Source organism: Theropithecus gelada, chromosome 3, assembly GCF_003255815.1.
Source record: "Theropithecus gelada isolate Dixy chromosome 3, Tgel_1.0, whole genome shotgun sequence".
Taxonomy (NCBI): Eukaryota; Metazoa; Chordata; class Mammalia; order Primates; family Cercopithecidae; genus Theropithecus; species Theropithecus gelada.
The window spans coordinates 13634650-13655942 of NC_037670.1; the positions used below are offsets into that span (position 1 = coordinate 13634650).

General features: G+C 47.2%; 1 protein-coding gene across 7 annotated transcripts; it reads right to left on the reverse strand.

Annotated features, from left to right (window-relative positions):
- Positions 1 to 2656: 2656 nt before the first annotated feature.
- On the reverse strand, positions 2657 to 17701 carry ZSCAN25 (zinc finger and SCAN domain containing 25). 7 transcript variants are annotated; one of them, XM_025380512.1, is made up of 9 exons: positions 17663 to 17701; positions 16454 to 16528; positions 16000 to 16129; positions 15517 to 15601; positions 14655 to 15091; positions 13066 to 13267; positions 12318 to 12409; positions 10723 to 10846; positions 2657 to 5869 (listed from the first exon to the last, which is right to left on the reverse strand). In XM_025380512.1, exons 6-9 carry the CDS (start codon positions 13160 to 13162, stop codon positions 5037 to 5039), a joined length of 1146 nt encoding a protein of 381 aa, XP_025236297.1. In that variant the 5' UTR covers positions 13163 to 13267; positions 14655 to 15091; positions 15517 to 15601; positions 16000 to 16129; positions 16454 to 16528; positions 17663 to 17701; the 3' UTR covers positions 2657 to 5036. The 7 variants fall into 7 exon arrangements, with proteins under 7 accessions (XP_025236297.1, XP_025236293.1, XP_025236296.1 ...); XM_025380508.1 differs by having other exon boundaries at positions 14659 to 15091; positions 17636 to 17701; XM_025380511.1 differs by lacking the exon at positions 16454 to 16528.
- Positions 17702 to 21293: the final 3592 nt, after the last annotated feature.

The following is a 21293-nucleotide window of genomic DNA, read 5'->3' on the forward strand; positions in this document are numbered from 1 at the left end:
AAAGTGGATTAAGTCAATCTGTGCTGTAAAGGGGAGAGGGAGGGGACTTGAAACCAGCTTCTTCTTCTTCTTCTTCTTCTTCTTATTATTATTATTATTATTATTATTGAGACAAGAGTCTCGCTCTGTCACCCAGGCTGGAGTGCAGTGGCATGATCTCGACTCACTGCAACCTCTGCCCCCCGGGTTCAAGTGATTCTCCTGCCTCAGGCACCTGTCACCACGCTCAACTAATTTTTATTTTTATTTTTTTTTGAGACGGAGTCTCACTTTGTCGCCCAGGCTGGAGTGCAGTGGCGCGATCCCGGTTCACTGCAAGTTCCGCCTCCCAGGTTCACACCATTCTCACGCCTCAGCCTCCCGAGTAGCTGGGACTACAGGTGCCCGCCACCATGCCCGGCTATTTTGGTTTTTTTATATTTTTAGTAGAGTTGGGGTTTCACTTTGTTAACCAGAATGTTCTCAATCTCCTGACCTTGTGATCCACCTGCCTCGGACTCCCAAAGTGCTGGGATTACAGGCGTGAGCCACCGGGCCTGGCCAAATTTTTGTATTTTTAATAGAGACAAGGTTTTACCATGTTGTCCAGGCTGGTCTCGAACTCCTGGCCTCAGGTGATCCACCCGCCTTGGCCTCCCAAAGAGCTAGGATTACAAGCGTCAGCCACTGCACCCCGCCAAAACCAGCTTAATTTTTAAGAAAGAAAGGTTCTCCTTGCCTCTCAGCTGGGATAAAACAGGTACTGAAAGTATTTTCAGCGTAATCAGCCTGCAGACAACACCCATGGCACACATTATGACATGCACCAAACTTTCTTGATGAAGTATTTCCCCAGGACAGACCTTAGGCAGTTACCTGGTTCTACCACCACCCAAGGGAGAAAACAGTTTCCCTTGCAAAGGACAACAGCCTCCCTCATTACCCAGCGGCACAGCACATGCAACCAAACACCGAAGGTGTACAGCATCATCAGGATGTAAGGCAACCACAGATGCCTTGTCATACAAAAGGAGGCCCATCTATGAGTTGACCAAATACCCCTGTTTGACCTGGAGAGTCCCGGTTTACACCACTGTACCTGCATAATAAATAGCACCCACTTTCACTCTCAAAAGGGGCAGGAAATGTGGAACATTTGCCTGGAACATCTTGTCACGCCAGAAAGCAAAGAAGCTGTCAATGAGAATTAGGGTTGTGTCAAAAGGATTCAGAAGCCAAGGTCCAGGGGCCTCCACTGGTCGAAGGTGAAATAATTTGAGCATCAAATTATAACTGCAGTGGACTGACCAGTATCAAGTATGTTTAAATCTATGAGTGCAGGCCAGGTGCAGAGGCTCACACTTGTAATCCCAATACTTTGGAAGGCCAAGGAAGGGGGAGCACCTTACCCTGGGAGTTTGAGGCTGCAGTGAGCTATAATTGCACCACTGCATTCCTGCCTGGGTGACAGAGCAAGACCCTGTCTCAAAAAAACCAATAAAAGCAAAAAGCTATGAATGCATTGATTTCTACAGACTTGACTCCCTTTACAGGAAACAAAAAGTTAACTAGCTCATTATTCTGAAAACAGGCAAATCAAGAGGAGGATGAAGCATTTTCTTGCCTTCCCTGTATGAACTGTATCTAAGGGTAACCTATGTTAAAGAAGGGAAATTTCTTACAGAAATATTCCAACTACTAAATGATGAAGCATTTACAGAACTAATGAAACAAACAGATCAAGGCTTCTAAAATCATATGAACAGAAACAAGGCATGTCACAATCTATAATGTGTTCTTGCCAAAATGTGAAATATGAATCTGATTACACCTCTAAACACGTCTACATTTTTAGATAATACAGAGGGCACGGAAATATGTTAAATCATGTCACGGGTATGCAAATAGAAAATGCAGAATGATTAGCTGGGCATGGTGGCATACACCTGTAATCCCAGCTACTTGGGAGGCTGAGGCAGGAGAATCACTTGAACCCGGGACGGGGAGGTTGCAGCGAGCCGAGATTGTGCCACTGCATTGCAGCCTGGGCAACAGAGCGAGACTCCATCTCAAAAAAAAAAAAAAAAAAAAAAAAAACCAGAAAATGTAGAATGTAAAAAACTCTCCAGGATAAACGATCCAGTTTTTTAAAATGAATAAATTTCAAGGAGAAAAGGTTAAGTATTACAGATTATAAGCCTTAAGAGACAAAGAAACAAATTATAATGTATTGAAAAATTAGGTGGGTTCTTAAAATTCACTGGATATTTTGACATTAACGAACTGTTTTGAGAAAGGGTCTTGCTCTGTCTCCCAGGTTGGAGTGCAATGGCACAATCATGGCTCACTGCAACCTCAACCTCTCGGGGTCAAGTGATGCCCCGCCTCAGCCTCCTGAATAGCTGGGACCACAGCATGTACCACCATGCCCAGTTAATTTTTGTTTGTAGATGAGGTCTCACTATGTTGCTCAGGCTGGTCTCAAACTCCTCTCAAGCAATCCCACCTTGGCCTCCCAAAGTGCGGGGATCACAGGTGTGAGCCACCACACCCAACCACCCTTACCTTGTGCAGGTACACACTGAAATGGTCATAAACAACACTTGGGATATACTTCAAAACTTCAGTGGGGGGAAGAAGATGGGGAGGAAGGAGTGGACAGAGATGAAACAAGATTGATTGATTATGAGTTTATAATAAAGTCAAATGATAAATACATAAAGATTCATTTATATAGGTTTGAAATTATCTATTATAAAAAATTTCTAAAGAATAGAAAAATACAGAAAACAAAATATTTCTTAACATTTGAATAGATATGAAAAATGAGACTACCACAATCCCATGGGAAAAACCCCCTACTAAGAGGCTTTTCTGAGACACTGTCCTAAGCTCTTGGCCCCACAGGAGACAGGGAAGAGGCCAGATAGGAAAGTCAGCAAGGCCCAGCTCCTACTGAAGCTTAAGATATCCCAACTTGCTGAAACCCAGAGGAGTGCTGGCTGCGTATGATTAAACAGCATCCGTGATTCAGGTAAACAGAATGATGAGTGACAATCAGCCCCCGGAGGTCTCCCAAGTCCCCACCTGCCTTTGGAATACCGCCCACTGGGGATGGCCACGCTCAGGCCAGAAGCCTCCCACTGAGTCTGCCTGGCTGTCAGCCCTGTCTAGCTGCTCTGATAATTGAGGGGGGAAAAAAAGGTGATTTTGCACATGGACCTCAGTATCACAGAGGAGCAGCAGCAGCCCTGTGTGGACATCTCAGATACATTTACGATCTGGTCACTGCAGCCTCGTGGGCACAGCTAATGGGCCAGGAAGACCAAGGAGGGCCATTTGCTAAGTCAAAATTAAACACCATGCTGCCTGCCAAGAACAGGTGATAAAACCATGTTTCAAAGTGGACTGAGTAATACAACTTTGTGTTAGTCATTACCATTTACCTTATTTACAACGGAAAATGAAAAAACAAAATCTCAGTAAAAGAATCCGGTATCAAGAGGCATCAGAAGACAAACCACATTTCGCAATTATAGTACACTGTCAACAAAAGACAAACTCACTCACTCAGCCAGGGTTCAAAGGCACAGCACAATGACACAGCAGTCAGTCCATGCTAGTTACGCAGCTTCCAGAACTTTAAACAGAAATGAAACCCTTCAGTGATGGCACAATAAGGAAGTTTCAACAGTTTACAAATATTGCATCTTCTCATTTTTAAAGAAATGTATATATTTTTAATGCCTACAAACAGCTTTATTTTTCCTGACTTGGCACTCATGCAAAACAGGTCGCTACCAGCTCACCATCCCCAGTGGGTGTCCAGGACCCCGAGTGCCTTGATGACAAGGGTCTAGAGGGCAGAGACCATTCCGTAACAAGAGGTAGGTGGCAAATGCATTTCAGGTCAAGATGCTGACAAAGCCATGAATACAGGCCCAGAGGATTTGCAGGAATATCCATGGGTTCTGAAGATCAGGTACATCCACGAAATGTAAGCTCTACGAGGTCAACGGCGTCTCTCCCTATTTTATTCATGGATGTCTCTCAAGCACCCAGAAGAGTTCCTGACATGTTAGGGCCTGAATAAACACTTGGGAAATGGGTCAAATGAGAATGGGGCGAAATTAATTTTATGTACTATAAAGTGCCATCAAATATAGGGCGTTAATACTAGTTCACCTTTCCGACTCATTTTAACAGTTCTTTCTAGAGAACTGTTTTTTAAAATACTCTGATGTTTATTCAGTGATCAATAGCAAAATAGTAACTTCCTAACAGTTGGTGTTGACAGTTGTTATAGTGCAAGGAATAATGGATGGGGAAGTTTTACAAATGAGGATAGAATGTTACAGCCTGACACAGACGAGGCTCCAAATAATGTAAAATTCACACAGTTGCCTGGGAGCAGATCCCAGCTGGGGCAGGAAGTTCCAGCAAGGGGCAGGAGGGCAGGAGTGGTCATGGGAAGATGCTCTCATGAGCACACAGCACAGATACCCTGAGAATGCCTCGGGTCATGGGCTGTTGCATGCATCCCCAATGCACGAGCCTCAGGGGAATGAGGTCTAGTCTCTTATTCACCACTGCATTCCCACGGCCAGGTGCTCAGAGGGTGTTCAATAAATGTTTGTTCAATGGAAAAGAGAGGGGGTGGGGGAAGAGTCTGAGCTAACGACCCTGCAGGCAGGACAGAGCCCTCAGGAAGACGAGGTCCCAGCTACCAACACGTGTCACGGTTATGCCTTTACTCCCAGCCTTGTTTGGCAGGGGGACACAGACAGTCCACTGAAGGAGAAAATCTCAGCCTGAACTGAACCACAGGAGACTGCTTCTCTCAAACATGGGAAGAAAAATTGTTTAGCACCACTTGGGTAAGAGACGGAAGCAGCTATGCTCTTGGAAGCTCTAAGTAAGCCAGGCCTTGCCTTTCCTGCGTTTGCGAATGGGTGGGAAGGCAATGGGACCAGTGCTTTCCTGCAGCCTCACCTTGCGCCCCGCAGGGCCCTGCGGTGAGAAAGATGAATGATGGTGCTGCCTGCCACCTGCTGTGCTCACTGCACCAGCGGCTCCTGGCGGTGCTGGGTCTTCTGGTGCCGGTTGAGGATGGACCTCTGGTTGAAGCTTCGCCCACAGGCAGGACAGTGGTAGGGCTTCTCCCCTGTGTGGATCCTCTGGTGTCGGACCAGCCGCTCCCCTTTGCTGAACCGCTTCCCGCACACCTGGCACCCATACGGCTTCTCACCAGTGTGGGCACGCCGGTGCACCGCCAGGTTGGCATTCCTGCTGAAGCTCTTGCCGCACTCGCAGGTGTAGGGCTTCTCCCCGGTGTGCGTCCTCCGGTGCACCTGCAGGTGCTGCCGGCGGCTGAAGCTCTTCCAGCAGTCCCCGCACTTGTAGGGCTTCTCCCCGGTGTGGCTGCGCTGGTGCACCTCCAGGTGGTGTCTCTGGCTGAAGGTTTTCCAGCACTCACTGCACACGTAGGGCCTCTTTCCCAGGTGGGTTCTCTGGTGCTTCATCAGGTACTCTCTCAGGGTAAAGCCCTTCCCACACTCCACACAGCCATACGACTTCTCCTCTTCGTGGGTTCGCTGGTGCCTGACAAGATTGGAGCTCCGACTGAATCCTTTCCCACACTCGGGGCACTGGAAAGGCTTCCAGAAGGAGCTGTGGGTTTTGACTTCGTCAGGCAGGGGGATGGCACCGTGCTGGGGAGGAGGAAGCCCGGGCGCACTGCCCGCAGAGCCACCAGGCTCCTGCTCACAGGCCCTTCCGAGCCCAGGGCCCTGGAGAGTGGCTTCCCCAAACCTCTCTGACGTCAGTGCCGCCAGCGCCCCTTTCAGGTCTTCCTGTGGGGGTTTTGCCTCCTTTTCCTTGCTCCCACCGCCTACAGGACAGGAGGAGATAAAGATTGATTCTGTGGTAGCCGCAGGACATTTACAGGTTAGAACTCTGCTTCACAGGGGTCCCATTCACCGTTCCTTCTCTTTTTTCCTTTGACCAACAACCTCAACTCAGGCTTTCCTTACTTCTTTTTCCTTATTTCCACTTCCATGTCTTCTCACAGAATAGTCTGCCAAATTCAGTGCCCGCCCACTTATCTTGCTGCTAATCTAGACTTTTATTTCCTTCAAAATGTAGCTCAATAATTTCCTCTAAGACACTCACCGTGATTATTCTCTTACTCTGGGCCTCTACAGCACTGTGCACCTAACTAGCACTTTATTATTCTGTACCTATTTACATGTGACTTTGTTGGAAATGCTGTTTCCATTCATCCAGATGTCCTGCGCCTTCCCCAAACGATTCTACACCTGCTGTAGCACAGGGCAGCATGCAGCTCTCTAGACCTTCCAGGTGCCTGCTCAGCTCCCCGTCCTGCCCACATGCTCCCTCTGCCTAACCAGGGTCTCCTAGGAGCCTGACAGGGGACTGACTCAGGGAAGATGCTTGCTAACTGCTGGCTGAATGAATGAAGCAGGCTTCACTGAGGCTCCTGCAGGAGAAAGCCCCTAGGTAGCACATTTATCAGGACTGAGACCATGATGCTGCTGAAATGCTCAGCCTCACCCTTCCTTCATCCTCACTCTGATCCTTCTTATACTCTCTCTAAATTAACAGAACAGGTGTTTATGGAAGAGTAAGAGGAAGGGGAGGAGAAGAGAAGAAAAGAAAAGGTACTGGGGAAGAAAGAGGCGAAGAGAAAAAAAGAAAAGGAGAAATAAGTGGTGCTTAGAGTCCTTTCAGGCAAGATGACTAGAAGACAAAAAAAAAAACCTGACAGTATATGCCTCCTGGTTTGATAAAATATGAAATACATACATATCAGCTTCGATTTTACTTTGTAAACTTTTCATGAAAGTAAAAGTGTACAAGCCATTTATGTTTTGTATACGCAAAGATTTTATTTTTTTTTGGATCCAGTGCTGGCTAAAAAATGTCAAGTTACCCTTTTTCTCCTTTTTGTGGAGATGGGGGCCTCACTGTGTTGCCCAGGCTGGTCTCAAATTCCTCAGCTCAAGTGACCCTCCTGCCTCTGCCTCACTGAGTGCTGGGATTACAGGTGTGCATCACCACACCCTATGCAAATTTTCTTAACAAACCCAACCACGTAAACCGCATTCAGTTCAACAAACAGAACATAACCAGTCCCTAGAAGCCCATTTTTCATCTCCTCCATTACTATACCCTGCCATATATAGTATATACACATACGGTATATATATAATATACATATATAGTACACATATATATTATACCAAGGGGAACACACTGTCCAGACTTTTTTGTCTGTTCTTGAACTTCATGTAATTGTCTCACACATTGTTTCTGGCCTCTTCTGCTCAATACCATGTTTGTAACATACACCTATGTCATGGTGTGAAGCTGTAGTTTATTCTTTTTCACTGGTGTATAGTATTCCACTGTGAGTATGTGTGTGTGTCTGTGTATATATAGAGAGATATATAGATAATAGATAGATTGCAACCTACTTATTAATTTGACTGATGTTCATGTGGGTAGTTTTCAGTTTTGAGGTGCTACGAATAGTAAGATTAAAACTAAATGCAATGCACAAACCACTAGATCTTGGGGAAATCTGACTATGCACTAGATGTTACACACATGGAATTTATGTTTATTTTCTTAGATGGAATTATGCTACTGGTCTATGTTGGGAATGTCATTGTGACACAAATGCTGAAGTATTTACAGATGAAAGATTGAGATGCCTCCAACTTCCATATCATTCAAAAAAAACCACACATTATACAGCTAAATATGGCAAACATTAACAACTGGTGAATCTACATAAAGGCCTAAGTGTGTTCTCTGTACTAGTCTTAGCTTTTCTGTATGTTTGAAAATTTGCATAAAAAGAGTTCAAAATATAAAGCTGCAGGAAAAATAAATACAATGAGATACCTAAACATAAACAGAGACACTGGGAGAAAGACACAGTAGTGGAAAAGAAGGGACCTAGCAGTAAGAAACCGGTTTTGAGTGCTGCACTGGCTGCTCAACTGCTGCGTGATCATGGGAAAATTAACCTCTCTGAGCCTTACATTCTTCACCTTCAAAATGGATTGTACACTCATGAAGTTCACTGCACACATGGAGCAGGAATGCAACGGTTCGTGGTATTATTTTAACCCCCAGACCATCTACCTGACTTACAGCTACTTCCAGGGACCATCCACTTAGATCTCAAAGTCAACAAATGGAACTTTCCATTCTTCCTCCCTCTTAGGAAAACGCTTCCCTCCCTTTCTGACAGGAGTAACATAATTTTTCCAGTCTTTACAGGAGTAACATAATTTTTAGTCCCAGCCAGGATCCTAAGACGTAGACTCCTCTCTGACTCTTCTCTTTCCTCCCCTCTGGCCAATCTGTGGCCCATCCTTGGAAGCATATTTCAGTAAACCCTCTTCTTCATGGCCACTGGCCTGGTTCCTGCTCTTACCCCGGTGCCTACATTATTTCAACCCTCCAGACTGGCCGTACCCTGCTGTCGATCCAATTTCCTCAAGTAAAACCTCCATCACATTACTCTGCGCAGAAAAAAATTTTAAAACAAGGACCGCAAGTCCTCATGGCCGGCCTCACTCTCCTCACTCCTGCCCCCTCCTTACTCCTGAGCACTCGTCTCTCACTCCAAGGCCCTCCACCCTGGGAACCAGCCTGCAGAGTCCAGGCCTCCCGCTCGTTTTGCCTCTGTGATTCCAAATCATCTTGTGAGTTCTTGCTCCAGTCCTTGTGGCCATGACTGCAATTACAACTCAGACGACAAGGTCTGCACCTCACGGTCCACTAAGGAGAACAGATGAACAACTGAAAGTGATCTGGGCAGCCACCTAGCTCAACCCTGCCCTGTGCATCCAGCCTCTTTACAGGTGAAGCAGCTCAGGCCCAGCCCCACGCAGCTGTCAGTACAAGCACCAGGACAACCCGAGTGTGAATCCCAAGAAGACCTGAAAGCTGAGACAGCAAGTGAATGGTACACTTGGGAAATGGGCCTTTGTGTCACCTGGCCTCAGCAGAAATTGAACATTTCTGTTCAATTTCAGGTGGGGGCTTGAGTTGCTCTGAGTTCTGAGACACCGAGCTAGTGAGGGGACAAGAACAGAACCAGTCTCCAGAACAGTCAGAAATGGCCAGGAGGGCATGAAAACCTTGTGAGAATGGGGGCGAGGGGCTCCTCACCCCACACAGCAGCATCACTGGGAGGGGAACACCCCTGAGGGGGACCCTGGCACCAGGACACTGGCACCTTTGTCTGAGGCTTGTCACTCGAGCCCCTGCTTTGTTCTGTCATCCTCTGCCATCACAGCAATCACACATCTCCAGGTAAAGTATGCTGACATCGTTCTGCCACTCACATCACTGTCACGCTGTGCCAACCATGCCCTGGACACAGGTCTCCCAAGAGCCCAGTGCCCCTTACCCTATCCCACTATTACATGCACATGGCCTCTTCCCCTGAACTCTAAGACCCCACAGGCAAGCACCTTTATTTTTAACTCTTCATAGTGACCAGAACAGCACTGGCCACAGAGCAGGTGCCAAGTCCAGCTCTGTGGTGAACAAATAAGTGAAGGCTGATGGCTCCTACAAGAATCCCTTAGTAATATTTCAGCACTAACTAAACAATCTAACAATACCATGGTCACCACACATTTAGATGTACTGCCTCCCTTCATTCTCATAGCACCATGAGCACAGGTTCCATGAACAGTCTCATTCCACAACGGAGGAAACTGAGACCTGGAAAGCTCAAGGGAGATGCTCAAGGTCAGGGTCAGCAAGTGGAGGGGCAGGATGGATTCTCTTATGTCCTGAAGGAAGCACAGGGATAATCCTGATCATCCTTCAAAGCATTTCAGGATAAGGAAAGGCCAGGTGGGGTCAGTACAGATGGGAGGTCAGTGCACAACCCACAAAGAAGTTATGAAACAAAAAAGAAGAAAATCAAAGAACAAGGAGAGGCCGTTCCAGCCACAGTGTTTCCTCTCCCCGCTGGTGTCCTCATTCCACCCATGCAGACTCTCCATACTGCCCCTCGCCCTGACAGCCCCAAAGCCCTGCAGTGCGCTCTGCTGGCAGCCCCTGTGGGCTCTCTCCTGCTGCTCCTCCTCCCATGAGCTGCTGTCACACACAATGGCTGCATCCCCACAGGCTCTGAGTCCAGGTCAAACCCAGCCACCACCTGAGGCCTAGCGCAGCTCCGCTTCCTCTGTGACTTGGGCCACTCTGACCTCTACCATCACGAAGCCCTCTCATGCCCTCCTACATGCACACTGTGAGCTCTGATGCTTTCATGCACGTTAGTCCTGCCCACTTCCTGCCCCAGGAGAAAACCACTAACACAGGGCCCACATGCAGGGAGCACTCAATAAATATCTGAACAAGCTCAGATGCCCCATCTTTTGCTGTTGGTATCTTGCTCTCAAGCCCTCTTTGTCTTTAATCATGGACACAGTGTAGGTGTTTGGGGGTCCTCATGACTGACCTGTCTCCATACAGCCAGAATAATGGCCTCATGATTTCCTGCTCCATTATTCGGCTCCTCTCTTGACACAGGAAAGCAGCTCCTCGTGCCCCGTGGTCCATGCTGGACCCATTTACCCACCTGCCATGAAGTCTCCTTCCTTTGCCAGGAGTACCAGAGCTACGGCAGAACCCCTGACCTGAGCTTTCAGAACTCCCCAGTTCCTCACCTGTGGGTGGAGACAGTCTTACCTGGGCAGACCCGGCAGTCCTGCGGTTCCACGTACTCCCCAAAGCAGTCTATCTGGGCTGGGGTCACATGCCTCCACTCCTCCTCAGGGAAGGCCAGGGCCATATCTTTAAATGGCCCCAACCCCTGCAACAACAGGAGATTGCTATGAATAAAGAAAGAATCCTAGGCCAGAGACAGTGGCTTATGTCTGTAATTCAACTTCCTCCCAACCAGCTTCCTCCCAACAGTTGAACTGGAGTAATCTACTTGTTTGAGCCACTGTGGTTTTGAGCCTCTGTGGCTGGGGCTCAGCTTGCGCCTAACAACCAAGGCACCTCATTTCCACTCTGCAGCAGCCTCCACTCACACCTCATGCTTGACAGAGCCTGGCAGCCGCTATTTACCGTCTCATCAAGAAGAAAGTTCACATTCAGCGAAGCCCTGTCTTAAGAACAAGGTTGTGATAAAATAAATGCATCCTCAATTTCTCACTCACTGCACCATGAAGAACTATTATGGTACAAGGGAGGGTCCAACCAAATTAAAAAGCACTGATGTCATTCCTCATCCCCTCCAAAGTACGTCCTTGGAGAACAGGAAAGGGAAATGATGCTGGCATCCAGCCTTGCCCAAATATGGCTTGAGCAGGGCCAGAGTTGATCCCCTTCTTTTTTCTGCCAAACACCTTTTCCTCTTCAAAGAACTCTTTTAGACTCGCCTCCTTGACGAAGGTGCCCCACTGGAAAGCCCCCACCTCCCTGGTAGCACTCAGCACCCTGTGGAAGAGAGAGCACCCCATCTATGCTTCAGTTACACCATTTGTGGCAGATGAGTAATGTTAACGAGGTAGTGTGGCCTAGTGTGGCCTCTGTGGCCACAGAGACCACCCTGCTCAATGCTCCTGAAGCCCCAACCCTGAGTCAGCCACATTCCTGCTGAGGTTAGGGGACAGGGAAGTTTCCAAAACAGAAAAAGCAGCAGCAGAAGTATCCATAAAGGACAACCACAAAGGGTTACCTCGGGGCCAACCAGCATGGCCCAGATAGCCCTAGGGGGTTTCTATCTGTAACAGTTATTAAGAGTCCATCTGTTGCCGGGTGCGGTGGCTCATGCCTGTAATCCCAACACTTTGGGAGGCCGAGGCGGGTGGATCACGAGGTCAGGAGATCAAGACCATCCTGGCTAACACAGTGAAACCCCATCTCTACTAAAAATACAAAAAATTAGCCAGGCGTGGTGGCGGGCGCCTGTAGTCCCAGCTACTCGGGAGGCTGAGGCAGGAGAATGGCGTGAACCTGGGAGGTGGAACTTGCAGTGAGCCGAGACTGCACCACTGCACTCTAGCCTGGGCAACAGAGCAAGACTCCGTCTCAAAAAAAAATAAATAAATAGTCCATCTGTGGCTCAGGCTCCACACATAAGGTTCAATGCAAATTAACAACTAGGGCTGGTGGTTCAGCGGAGGAAACCACACCATCAGGTCCACCAGGACTAGGAAGGGAGAATGACTCAACTTGGGGGTGGGGAGGGCGCACTGTTGTGCAGAGAAACTCTGGGGAAGGTGAACCTCAATCAAAGCAACACCATGATCTCTGGAAAGGGAGTCAGAGCTCACCTGCGGTCCAGCGGTAAAGAACCCGGCTGCCATCTCTTGGTCTCTGGGATTCATTGTGGGGAGGCCAGGACCTGCCTGCAGAACAGGTAGTGCTGAGCAGGGACAAAAAGCATAAGATCAGAAGGATCAGTGATGTCATGCTGTTAGCTTGTTCAAAGGTGTGCCCCACCAGATGCACACAACCTCAGGAACCAGGAGACTCCAGACAAAATCACTTTTCACTTTGGTACCATGTTTTCCCATGCACAGGGGCCTGGGTGTCCCCTGCCCTGTTCTCAGCTGGGGCCTGGGTGTCTCCAGCCCTGTTCTCAGCTGGCAAGATTGTCCCAGCCCTGTCTCTTTAGGGCTACCCATGCTCCCCAGTCACACTCTGGGAATAACCCCCTTTGAGATTCAGTAGCAAAATAAAGCTACATATTACTTTGGGGGATACAGTTCATCTGCCCACTGAAAAAGTATTCCTGCAAGTCAGCTGAATATTTCCTGGTAGTTTCTAGAAAGGATCTGAGGGAAAGAAAAGAAAAATAATAGGAAAGCTTGATCCCAGATATCCCCTCCAGACACCAGAGGGTAAAGGGAGAAGAAACAGTTTCACTTCATCTATTTCCTAAGGTGGAGGAAGCAGCCAAGAAAATTCACAATTACACCTCATGGGTAACTTAGTTGCTCCATTGCTGGGTTTCTGAAGAGGGTTGGCTGCATACCAGTTTCCTGTGCCCTGACATCCCCACTATCTGCTCTTACTCACCTTGCTCCTGGAAGGCCCGCGTCTCATCTCCAGGGTCCTGACTGAGCTGCTCCTCGGTACCCGGGTTTGGACCTTGAACTCCTTCCCCAGGGGGCATCCCCCACTCAGGCTTGACCTCCACTGGCCCCAGCTGGATGCCTGGCTCCCAAGCGCCTCTGCAAAGTGCTGTTTCCTCCTGCTCCCCCTGCCCGTGGCATGGAACCTAAGAACAGTTCCCAACACTGATTAGAATGAGGCCTGGGCAAGGCTGTTACGAAGGGAATTGAATTAAAATCTAAAAAGAGAACCAAGAAAAGAACCACTCCAGCTTCAGGGGAGAGGCAGGAAAAATCAGCTGAGCTCTTCCCCAGGACATCAGTGAGGAAGTGAAAAGGAAGCTAAACTCTCTGCATCAGGCCCTGAGCAACTTTTATCTGTCCATGCCATTTGACAAGGATCCCTTCTACCTGCCATCACCAAGCCCAAATATTATCCTGCTGAGGATTTCAGCACAACATACTCACTACTAGAAAAAAAAAAAATTCTTAATTGAAGAAGCTGAAAATAAAAAATGCAAAGCCTAGACCCCGCAGTGAATAGGCTAGTGAGAAACAGTTGCTTTAAAGAGAGCCAGGAAGCCTGGGCAACACGGTGAGACTCCATCTCTACAAAAAACAAAAAAAATTAGCCAGGCAGGGTGGTACATGCCTGTGGTGTCAGCTACTCAGGAGGCTGAGGTGGGAGGATCAACTGAGCCAGGAGCTCAAGGCTGCAGTAAGCTAGGATTGTGCCACTGCACTCCAGCCTGGGCTGTCGCCTGACCCTGTCTTGTCTCAAAAATAATAAATTAAAAAGAGCAAGGAAAATCAGGAGGACTCTCACACTGAGAAAAACACACAAAAACAAGGCCTTTCTGGTCCACTTTTAAGCTCCTGAGTTGGGAGTAGGAAAAAATTATCTTAGGATTCTGAAGACAGGAAGTAAGGGTGACGAGAGTGTGCACGGGAGGCTGAACTACAGAAGGATGGGGGCTTGTGAGCAAGACGGTGTCATCAGTCCTGCTCTCCTTTCCCAGTCGTCCATCAGGGGGCTGTACCACAGAGTGACCGAAATATGGCTGGAACCTCAAGGAAGCACGTGTGGTGCAAGTCACTTGGTGTCATTACAGCAGCACCAGAGAATTGTTACAGGAGCCCTGTGAGCCACAGAGAAACAGCACTGCTACTGACAACCCTTTTCTGGAAAAAGATTCCCCAGGCAGGATTCTCTGCCTTCCCAGAGGCATCTCTGTCCAAAGCAGGGTCAGTTCTATAAGGGACCCCAAAAACAATCACAACTGCCTTCTTTTTGCCTGATGCCCACAAGGGAAATATGGCCAGGCCTCTGCCCTCATGACCAGAGGCTTCAGGCCCTTCTGCATTAGAGCATCTCCCCTGGAAATGGCTTTTCTTGCTGAAAACTCCACTGCTCTCCAAAAAGGGCCTCAGGGAGTCTGAGGGCAGAGGAGGGAGGTTCCACACCTCATCCACTCCTACTGCTTCCTCAAATCTTTGGATTCTTTAACACTCCCTGCCCACGCCAAGGGCACCAGACCTGGATCCCCTCCTCACCCACCGCCTTGGCCTCCAGTGCTCTTTCTGTCAGGTCCTCCACTATGGCAGCCAGAGCCTTGCCACTCTCTGGGCCATGTTCCCGGATCCAGGTGTAGAACTCGCGGGGCAGGATAGTGAGGAACTGCTCCAGCACCAGCAGCTCCAGGATCTGCTCCTTGGTGTGCAACTCGGGCCTCAGCCACCGACGACAGAGTTCCTGGAGCTCCCTAAGAGCTTCCTGGGGTCCAGCTGCCTCCTGGTAGCGGAACTGCCGAAACCTTAGCCGAAAAGTCTCTGGACTAGGGTCTTCCCTTCCTCTACCCCATGGCAACTCTTTCTCCAGTTTCACCACAGGAACACCCAACTGCTGCTGAGGAGCTTCCGCCATCTCTGGATGCTCTTTAAGCATCTTCACACTCCCTCCGAGGAGACTGAGAATGACCACATCAATGACCCTTTTGAGAACAAGAGACATGTAGAAGGTCAGCCCATCCCAGTCTGTCTCTACATCAAGGAATATTCCACTGGAGAACACAGTAATTACCTTTTACAAGGCATTTTCAAAAGACTGAACACAGATCCCAAAAGTCAGGTCAATTCAACATAGTAATCATTTGCTAAGCACCTATTAGGTACAGAGACTAGATAGAAAATGTCTAAGATTTTGCTTATACCCACAAACAACTTAGGATCTCACTGAAGAATAACACTATAATCAGAGAAAAATATATAATGGGTTATAACTGGGTTAGTCGCCGGGGCCTACTCTTCCAATACTAAAGGAAACATACATGCAACACACAAACACACACGTATACACACACAACAGGTAGGCAGAAACAACAAACAAAATAGAGAACAAGACACACTGGGAGCTTGCCCTCTTGAAACTCATATGCTGGTACAGCAGACAGAAAAAGTCAAATGGAAGCAACTTTTTTAAAAACTGCAAGTGGGGACAAGTTCTAGAAAGAAAATAAGTAGAGTGCTCTGTTAACAGGAGGCAAATGACTTGAAAAAGGCTTTTCTAAAGACATGACACTGGGCTCACTTAAGGATGAGAATGAGTCAGTTATTCTAAGAGCATTCCAGGCAAAAGCCCTGAGGCTAAGAAATTACGTAAGGTGTCCAAGAACAAGCCATATTTCAGTGTGGCTTCAGCAGAGGGAGGGGCAGAGCTGCAACAGAAGAGGTGGCAGAGGCAGACAGAAACCACATCACCCAGAGCCTGCGCCACAGTAAGAATTATGAACTTTATTCATATTTCTTACTTTAGCGAGGAACTACATGTTTTATAAAAGTCATTCTGCCTGTGTGTTGACAGGGAATAGGTTAGAGGTGGCAAGAGGGAAATGGCACTTACAGTGATTCAAGCAGGAGATGATAGGGGTTTACATCAGGGTGGTGGCAAAGAGTCAGACAAAATCAAGACGTATTTTGGAGATTAAAACCAACAAACTTGCTGACGGCTTAGATGTGATGGTGCACTCAACCTGAAAAAGACAATGGAGCAACATATATACCATATTATAAATGATCAAAAGATTTCTAACTTGTACAGGTTTTACTATTTAGAAAGCATGTGAACACATACTTCATTTAATACTTAAAACACTTCTGTAGGGTGCGTACTACTCCTCCTACTTTTCAGAAGGAAAAAAAAAAAGAGACTAGATGATAACTACCTCCCAAAATACATGGTATAGATTGAAACAAAAAAAAACATGCGAAGTCAAAAAGAGAGAAAACTAATCAAAGTCCAAGTATTCAAGGAAAACAAGAGGCTTGAAGTAGACTGCAGCATGAGTCCTATTTACTTCCAAGTGGATTAGGTGGAAGACCTAGGCTGGGAAGACAGACTTGGAAGTCCAAAGCATCAGGGGAAGGGGATCCTGCTTGTCAGAAAACGGAAAGATCACCTGACTGGAGCAGACAACGGGCAGCTGGCAGGAGACACACGCCAAAGCATCTGCTAAATATTCTGTTGGGAGTTTGTGTATTTATCTACCCCCACTTAAACCAATTTTATATTTTCAGTCTATTCATTGACTCTGCAACATTAAGATTTCTCTTTCATTCCTTTCTGGCTATTGCATTGGTTCACTCCACTAGTGCATTTCATGCACTATAGTGCAAATGTTTACCCATGTGTCTCCCTCTAACAGACACCCTGGAGGCAAGAAAGATCCTCATTCATCTTTTATCTCTGCCATATGACAAACAGAAGGTGCCCCATTGCTATTCTTTATCTCCCCCCACCCATTGTTACTCTTTTGTTTCTTTTTGAGACAGGGTCTCAGGGTTTTGTCACCCCAGCTGGTGAGCAGTGGTGCGATCACTGCAGCCTTTGCCTCCTGGGATGAGGCGATCCTCCCACCTCAGCCTCCAGAGTAGCTGGAACTACTGGCAAGTACCACCATGACCAGCTAATTTTTTTTATTTTTGTAGAGACAGTGTCTTCCTACGTTTCCCAGGCTGGAGTGCAGTGGCATGAATGTAAGTCACTGCAGCCTTGAACTCCTAGGCTCAGGAGATTATCCTGCCTCAGCCTCCTGAGTAGCTGGGACCACAGGCGCGTGCCACCATGCCAGGCTACTTTTTAATTTTTGTAGAGACAGGGTCTTGCTACGTTGACCAGGCTGGCCCATCACTATTCTTTCAATAAGTGTCCTACGTGATTACTTTGACTTTGCAGAGAGTTCTGCTTTGGTTCAAGATCTCTTCGGGTTCGTAGCCAGCCCTGCACTAAGCCAAGCCTGGCAGAACGGGTTCAGCCTCGCTCCTACCTGAGCCTACAACGCGGCGGCCCCTCAGAGTCCGGCCCCTCAGAGTCCAGACCCGCAGGGCCTCGGGGCCGCGGAATGCAGCTACGGAGAGACTTGCCGCCCCCAGCCGGGGCTGAGCGAAGGGAGACGGGCTCTAGTGCAACCCCGCTGCCGCCGAGCCCCGTAGCGGCACCAAAACCCGTGAACGCGGCCGTTTACCACCTCGCCCGCCACCCGCTGCGGCCCTGAAGATGCTCTCACCCGCCAGGGTCGCCAGTGCCCTCCGCGGACCGGAAGTGAACCGCGGACGCTGTCAGACAGGTGCGTAAGGAAAGACTCGCTTCCGTGTCCTCTCTAGGATGCTCGGAGGTCTCGGCGGATGCGCCTCGATGGTCGCTGATCCCAGCCTGCTGTTACGAGCCCGGCGAGGCGAGACCACCAGGGCTTCTCTAAGACTGACTGCTCAGCTCGAGGCGCTCTGTCGCCAGGCCCGTTTCTACCTCCGTGCCTTTGCACCTGCTTGCCCTCCGTGAAGAGGACTCGGTGCATCGCCAGATACACTACTGGACACAGCACCTGCCCCAAGGGGCTTTAGAGTCCAGTCGGTCTGTGCGTGACTATTCCGGCCGCCAGGGCCTTGCGCCGGGCGTAGGAGCAGAGGAGATAGAGGGCGCACTGGGTCTTATGGGCACACATAAGAGGTGCCTGACCCCGAGTTGTGTGTGTGTGTGTGTGTGTGTGTGTGTGTGTAGTCAGGGAAGGCTTCCTGGAGGATGTGTGTGTGTGTGTAGTCAGGGAAGGCTTCCTGGAGGAACCAGCATCGGAGCTGTTTTTTGTGGGGGTTTTTTGTCTGTTTTTGTTTTTGTTTTTTGAGAGAGAGAGAAGTCTCGTTCTGTCTGCTAGGATGGAGCGCAGTGGTGAGATCACAGCTCACTGCAACCTCGAAACCCTGAGTTCAAGCATTCCTCACACCTCAGTCTCCTGGGACTTTTTTTCAATTTTTTGCAGAGAAGGGGTCTCTCTATGTTGCCCAGTCTGGTCTCCAACTTCTGGACTAAGACGATCTTCCCCCCTTGGCCTCCCAAAGTGCTGGGATTGCAGGCGTGAGCCACTGCGCCCAGCCTGAAGGCAGTCTGCCTCAACTGGATGGCCCAGTGTTCCTCCAGAATCCACTCAGGAAATAGGAAACCCTCTTGTCTTACTCTTCTCCAGCACTTTGCAAAGTGTCTGATACAGTATTTGCTAAAAATATATACTTACAGGATAAATGAACTTCTAGAATATAACATAGGTGTTAGACCATCTCACTTTATCCTCCATGTCTCTGTCCCACTTTCATATTTTTCTTGTCTGCCCATATTTGACTTGGGTTTATTTCTTCGCCTTTTTATTAATAACCCACTTTTCAGCTGTTTCTAATATGCTACAAAATCTACAGTTTTTGTTTGTTTGTTTGTTTTAGAGACAAGGTCTTGCTCTGTCACCTAGGCTGGAGTACAGCGGTGCTATCATAGCTCACTACAGCTTTCAACTCCTGGGTTCAAGCAATCCTCCCACCTCAGCTTTGCAAATAGCTGGAACTACAGGCATGAGCCACCACACCCAGCTAATCTTTAAAAAATGTTTTGTAAGGACGGAGTCTCACTATGTTGCCCAGGCTAGTCTTAAACTCCTGAGCTCAAGCAATCCTCCCCACTTGGCCGCCCATATTTTTGTTTTAATTAATATATTTTTTCATTTCTAGAATTTCTATTGGATTTTTTCCAAATATTCTAGATCAATCTTTTTTTTTATTTTTATTTTTTATTTTTTTTTGAGGCGGAGTCTTCACTCTGTCGCCCAGGCTGGAGTGCAGTGGCACCATCTTGGCTCACTGCAAGCTCCGCCTCTCGGGTTCGTGCCATTCTCCTGCCTCAGCCTCCCGAGTAGCTGGGACTACAGGCGCCCGCCACCGCGCCCGGCTAATTTTTTGTATTTTAGTAGAGACGGGGTTTCACCGTGTTAGCCAGGATGGTCTCGATCTCCTGACCTCGTGATCCGCCCGCCTCGGCCTCCCAAAGTGCAGGGATTACAGGCGTGAGCCACCGCGCCCGGCGATCAATCTTTTAAAAGAAGAATTTACTATATGTTTAGGCTTTTCTTTATACATAGTAAATAGAGTTGAGCCTGATAATTCTGAGATGTGAAGTCCCCTGAGATCTCTTTCTGTTATCTGCTATTTCCACTGTTTTTGATGGTGCCACTTCCCCAGAAGTACCCGACAGCATCCATTTCCCATATCTCATCATCTCTGCCATTATCCAGCTTTAATCGTTGCCAATTGACAGGTGAAGTAAATGTTACCTCATTTTTTAATTTGCATGTTCTTCATTATGAGTGAGGTCAGTCATTATTCCTACTTTTCATTAACTTCTTGCCTTCCCTTTTCTGTGAACTGACTTTTGTTTGTGTTTCTATTAAGCTGTTTATCTCTTATTGATTTATGAGTTCTGGGGACATTATATAATGTCCCTAGAGCATTGAATACTGTCCCCAGGACATTAACTATGTCTCCAGTACATTAAATAACGTCCCCAGAACATTAATTGGGAGCATTCCTCAAACATATCTTCCTCGAACATACCATGGTACCTGGTTTCCTTGTGTGACAGGCTGCTCATTTTCCTTGGAAACGTTTTTGTGAAACTTGAGTTCCAGGATAAAGTGAATTTATCTAGAGAAGGTTGATATTTTTTTCTTCCATGTAAATTTTTTTCTTGTCAGCATCACCAGTCCAGGGTCATTGTAAACCAAATTTATAATTTGAGGATTTTTGAACCATGCTATAATAGTAATATGAATTTGGGCTGCAAATACTGAGGGGTGATTTGTGGTTGCAACTTCTCAACCACAAATCTTTGTGGTTTTGTGGTTGTTCAGCTTGGCACTAAGACAAATTGCCTTGCTGGCGCCTGGTGGTAGGGGTACGGGATAGGTGACTTATCTCTCACCCTTACATTGATAAGCCAGCCCTTGTCTATGACCATACCACCCTGAACGCACCCGGTCTCTTCTGATAATCCAGCCTTTTGCAGTCCTTGGTTTATGGAGGGAAAGCTCTCCTATCAGATGCCCTTCCTTGAGTAAACTTTACGCATAGTTTTAAAAAATCAAATCTCTGCAAGACGATTTCTCTAGGTATTATTCTTTACTTTGATGTTATCTTATAATGCATTACTATTTTGTTATCTCTCTGATACCTTTAGATTTTATGTATTTTATCATTTCTGTTGTTTTTGGCTGAAGAATCAGCCCAACTATTTAGTCTGCCATGTTATCAGATACAGGCTTTCTCCAGGCTTCTTTGTTTATATGTTTTTATTTCTTCCAAATAGGACACTTAAAATTACATTTTTAATGCCTGTATAATATTCCATCCTCTGAATATACTATACTTTTAAAAAGTATTTCAACATGGGGAAAATAATCTAGAATATATTCTTTTATTTTTGCTATTGTAAGTAACCTGGAACAAGCATTCTTGTATATAAATACTTGACCTCACCCCTGGTTATTTCCTTAGAATAAATTCCTAAAATTCAACTCCTGGGCCACCAGGTATGAATATTTTTAAACCTATTAATGCATGCTACTATAAAATGCTTTCCAGAAAGTTCATGCCAATTTACATTCCCATCAAATTTATATGAGAGTGCTCAACTCACCAAAATTGGCTAAGACTGGTTTCTAATCTTTGTGGATTTGATTTTCATTTAATTTTTTTATTTGACCAGTTTTATAGGCCTTTAGTAAAAATTCTTTCCAAGTTCTGGCAATAAATCCATCATCAATCCTAGCTTTCACTGGTGGCATGAATATCCATTGTTTGTTTGTTTGAGACAGAGTCTCGCTC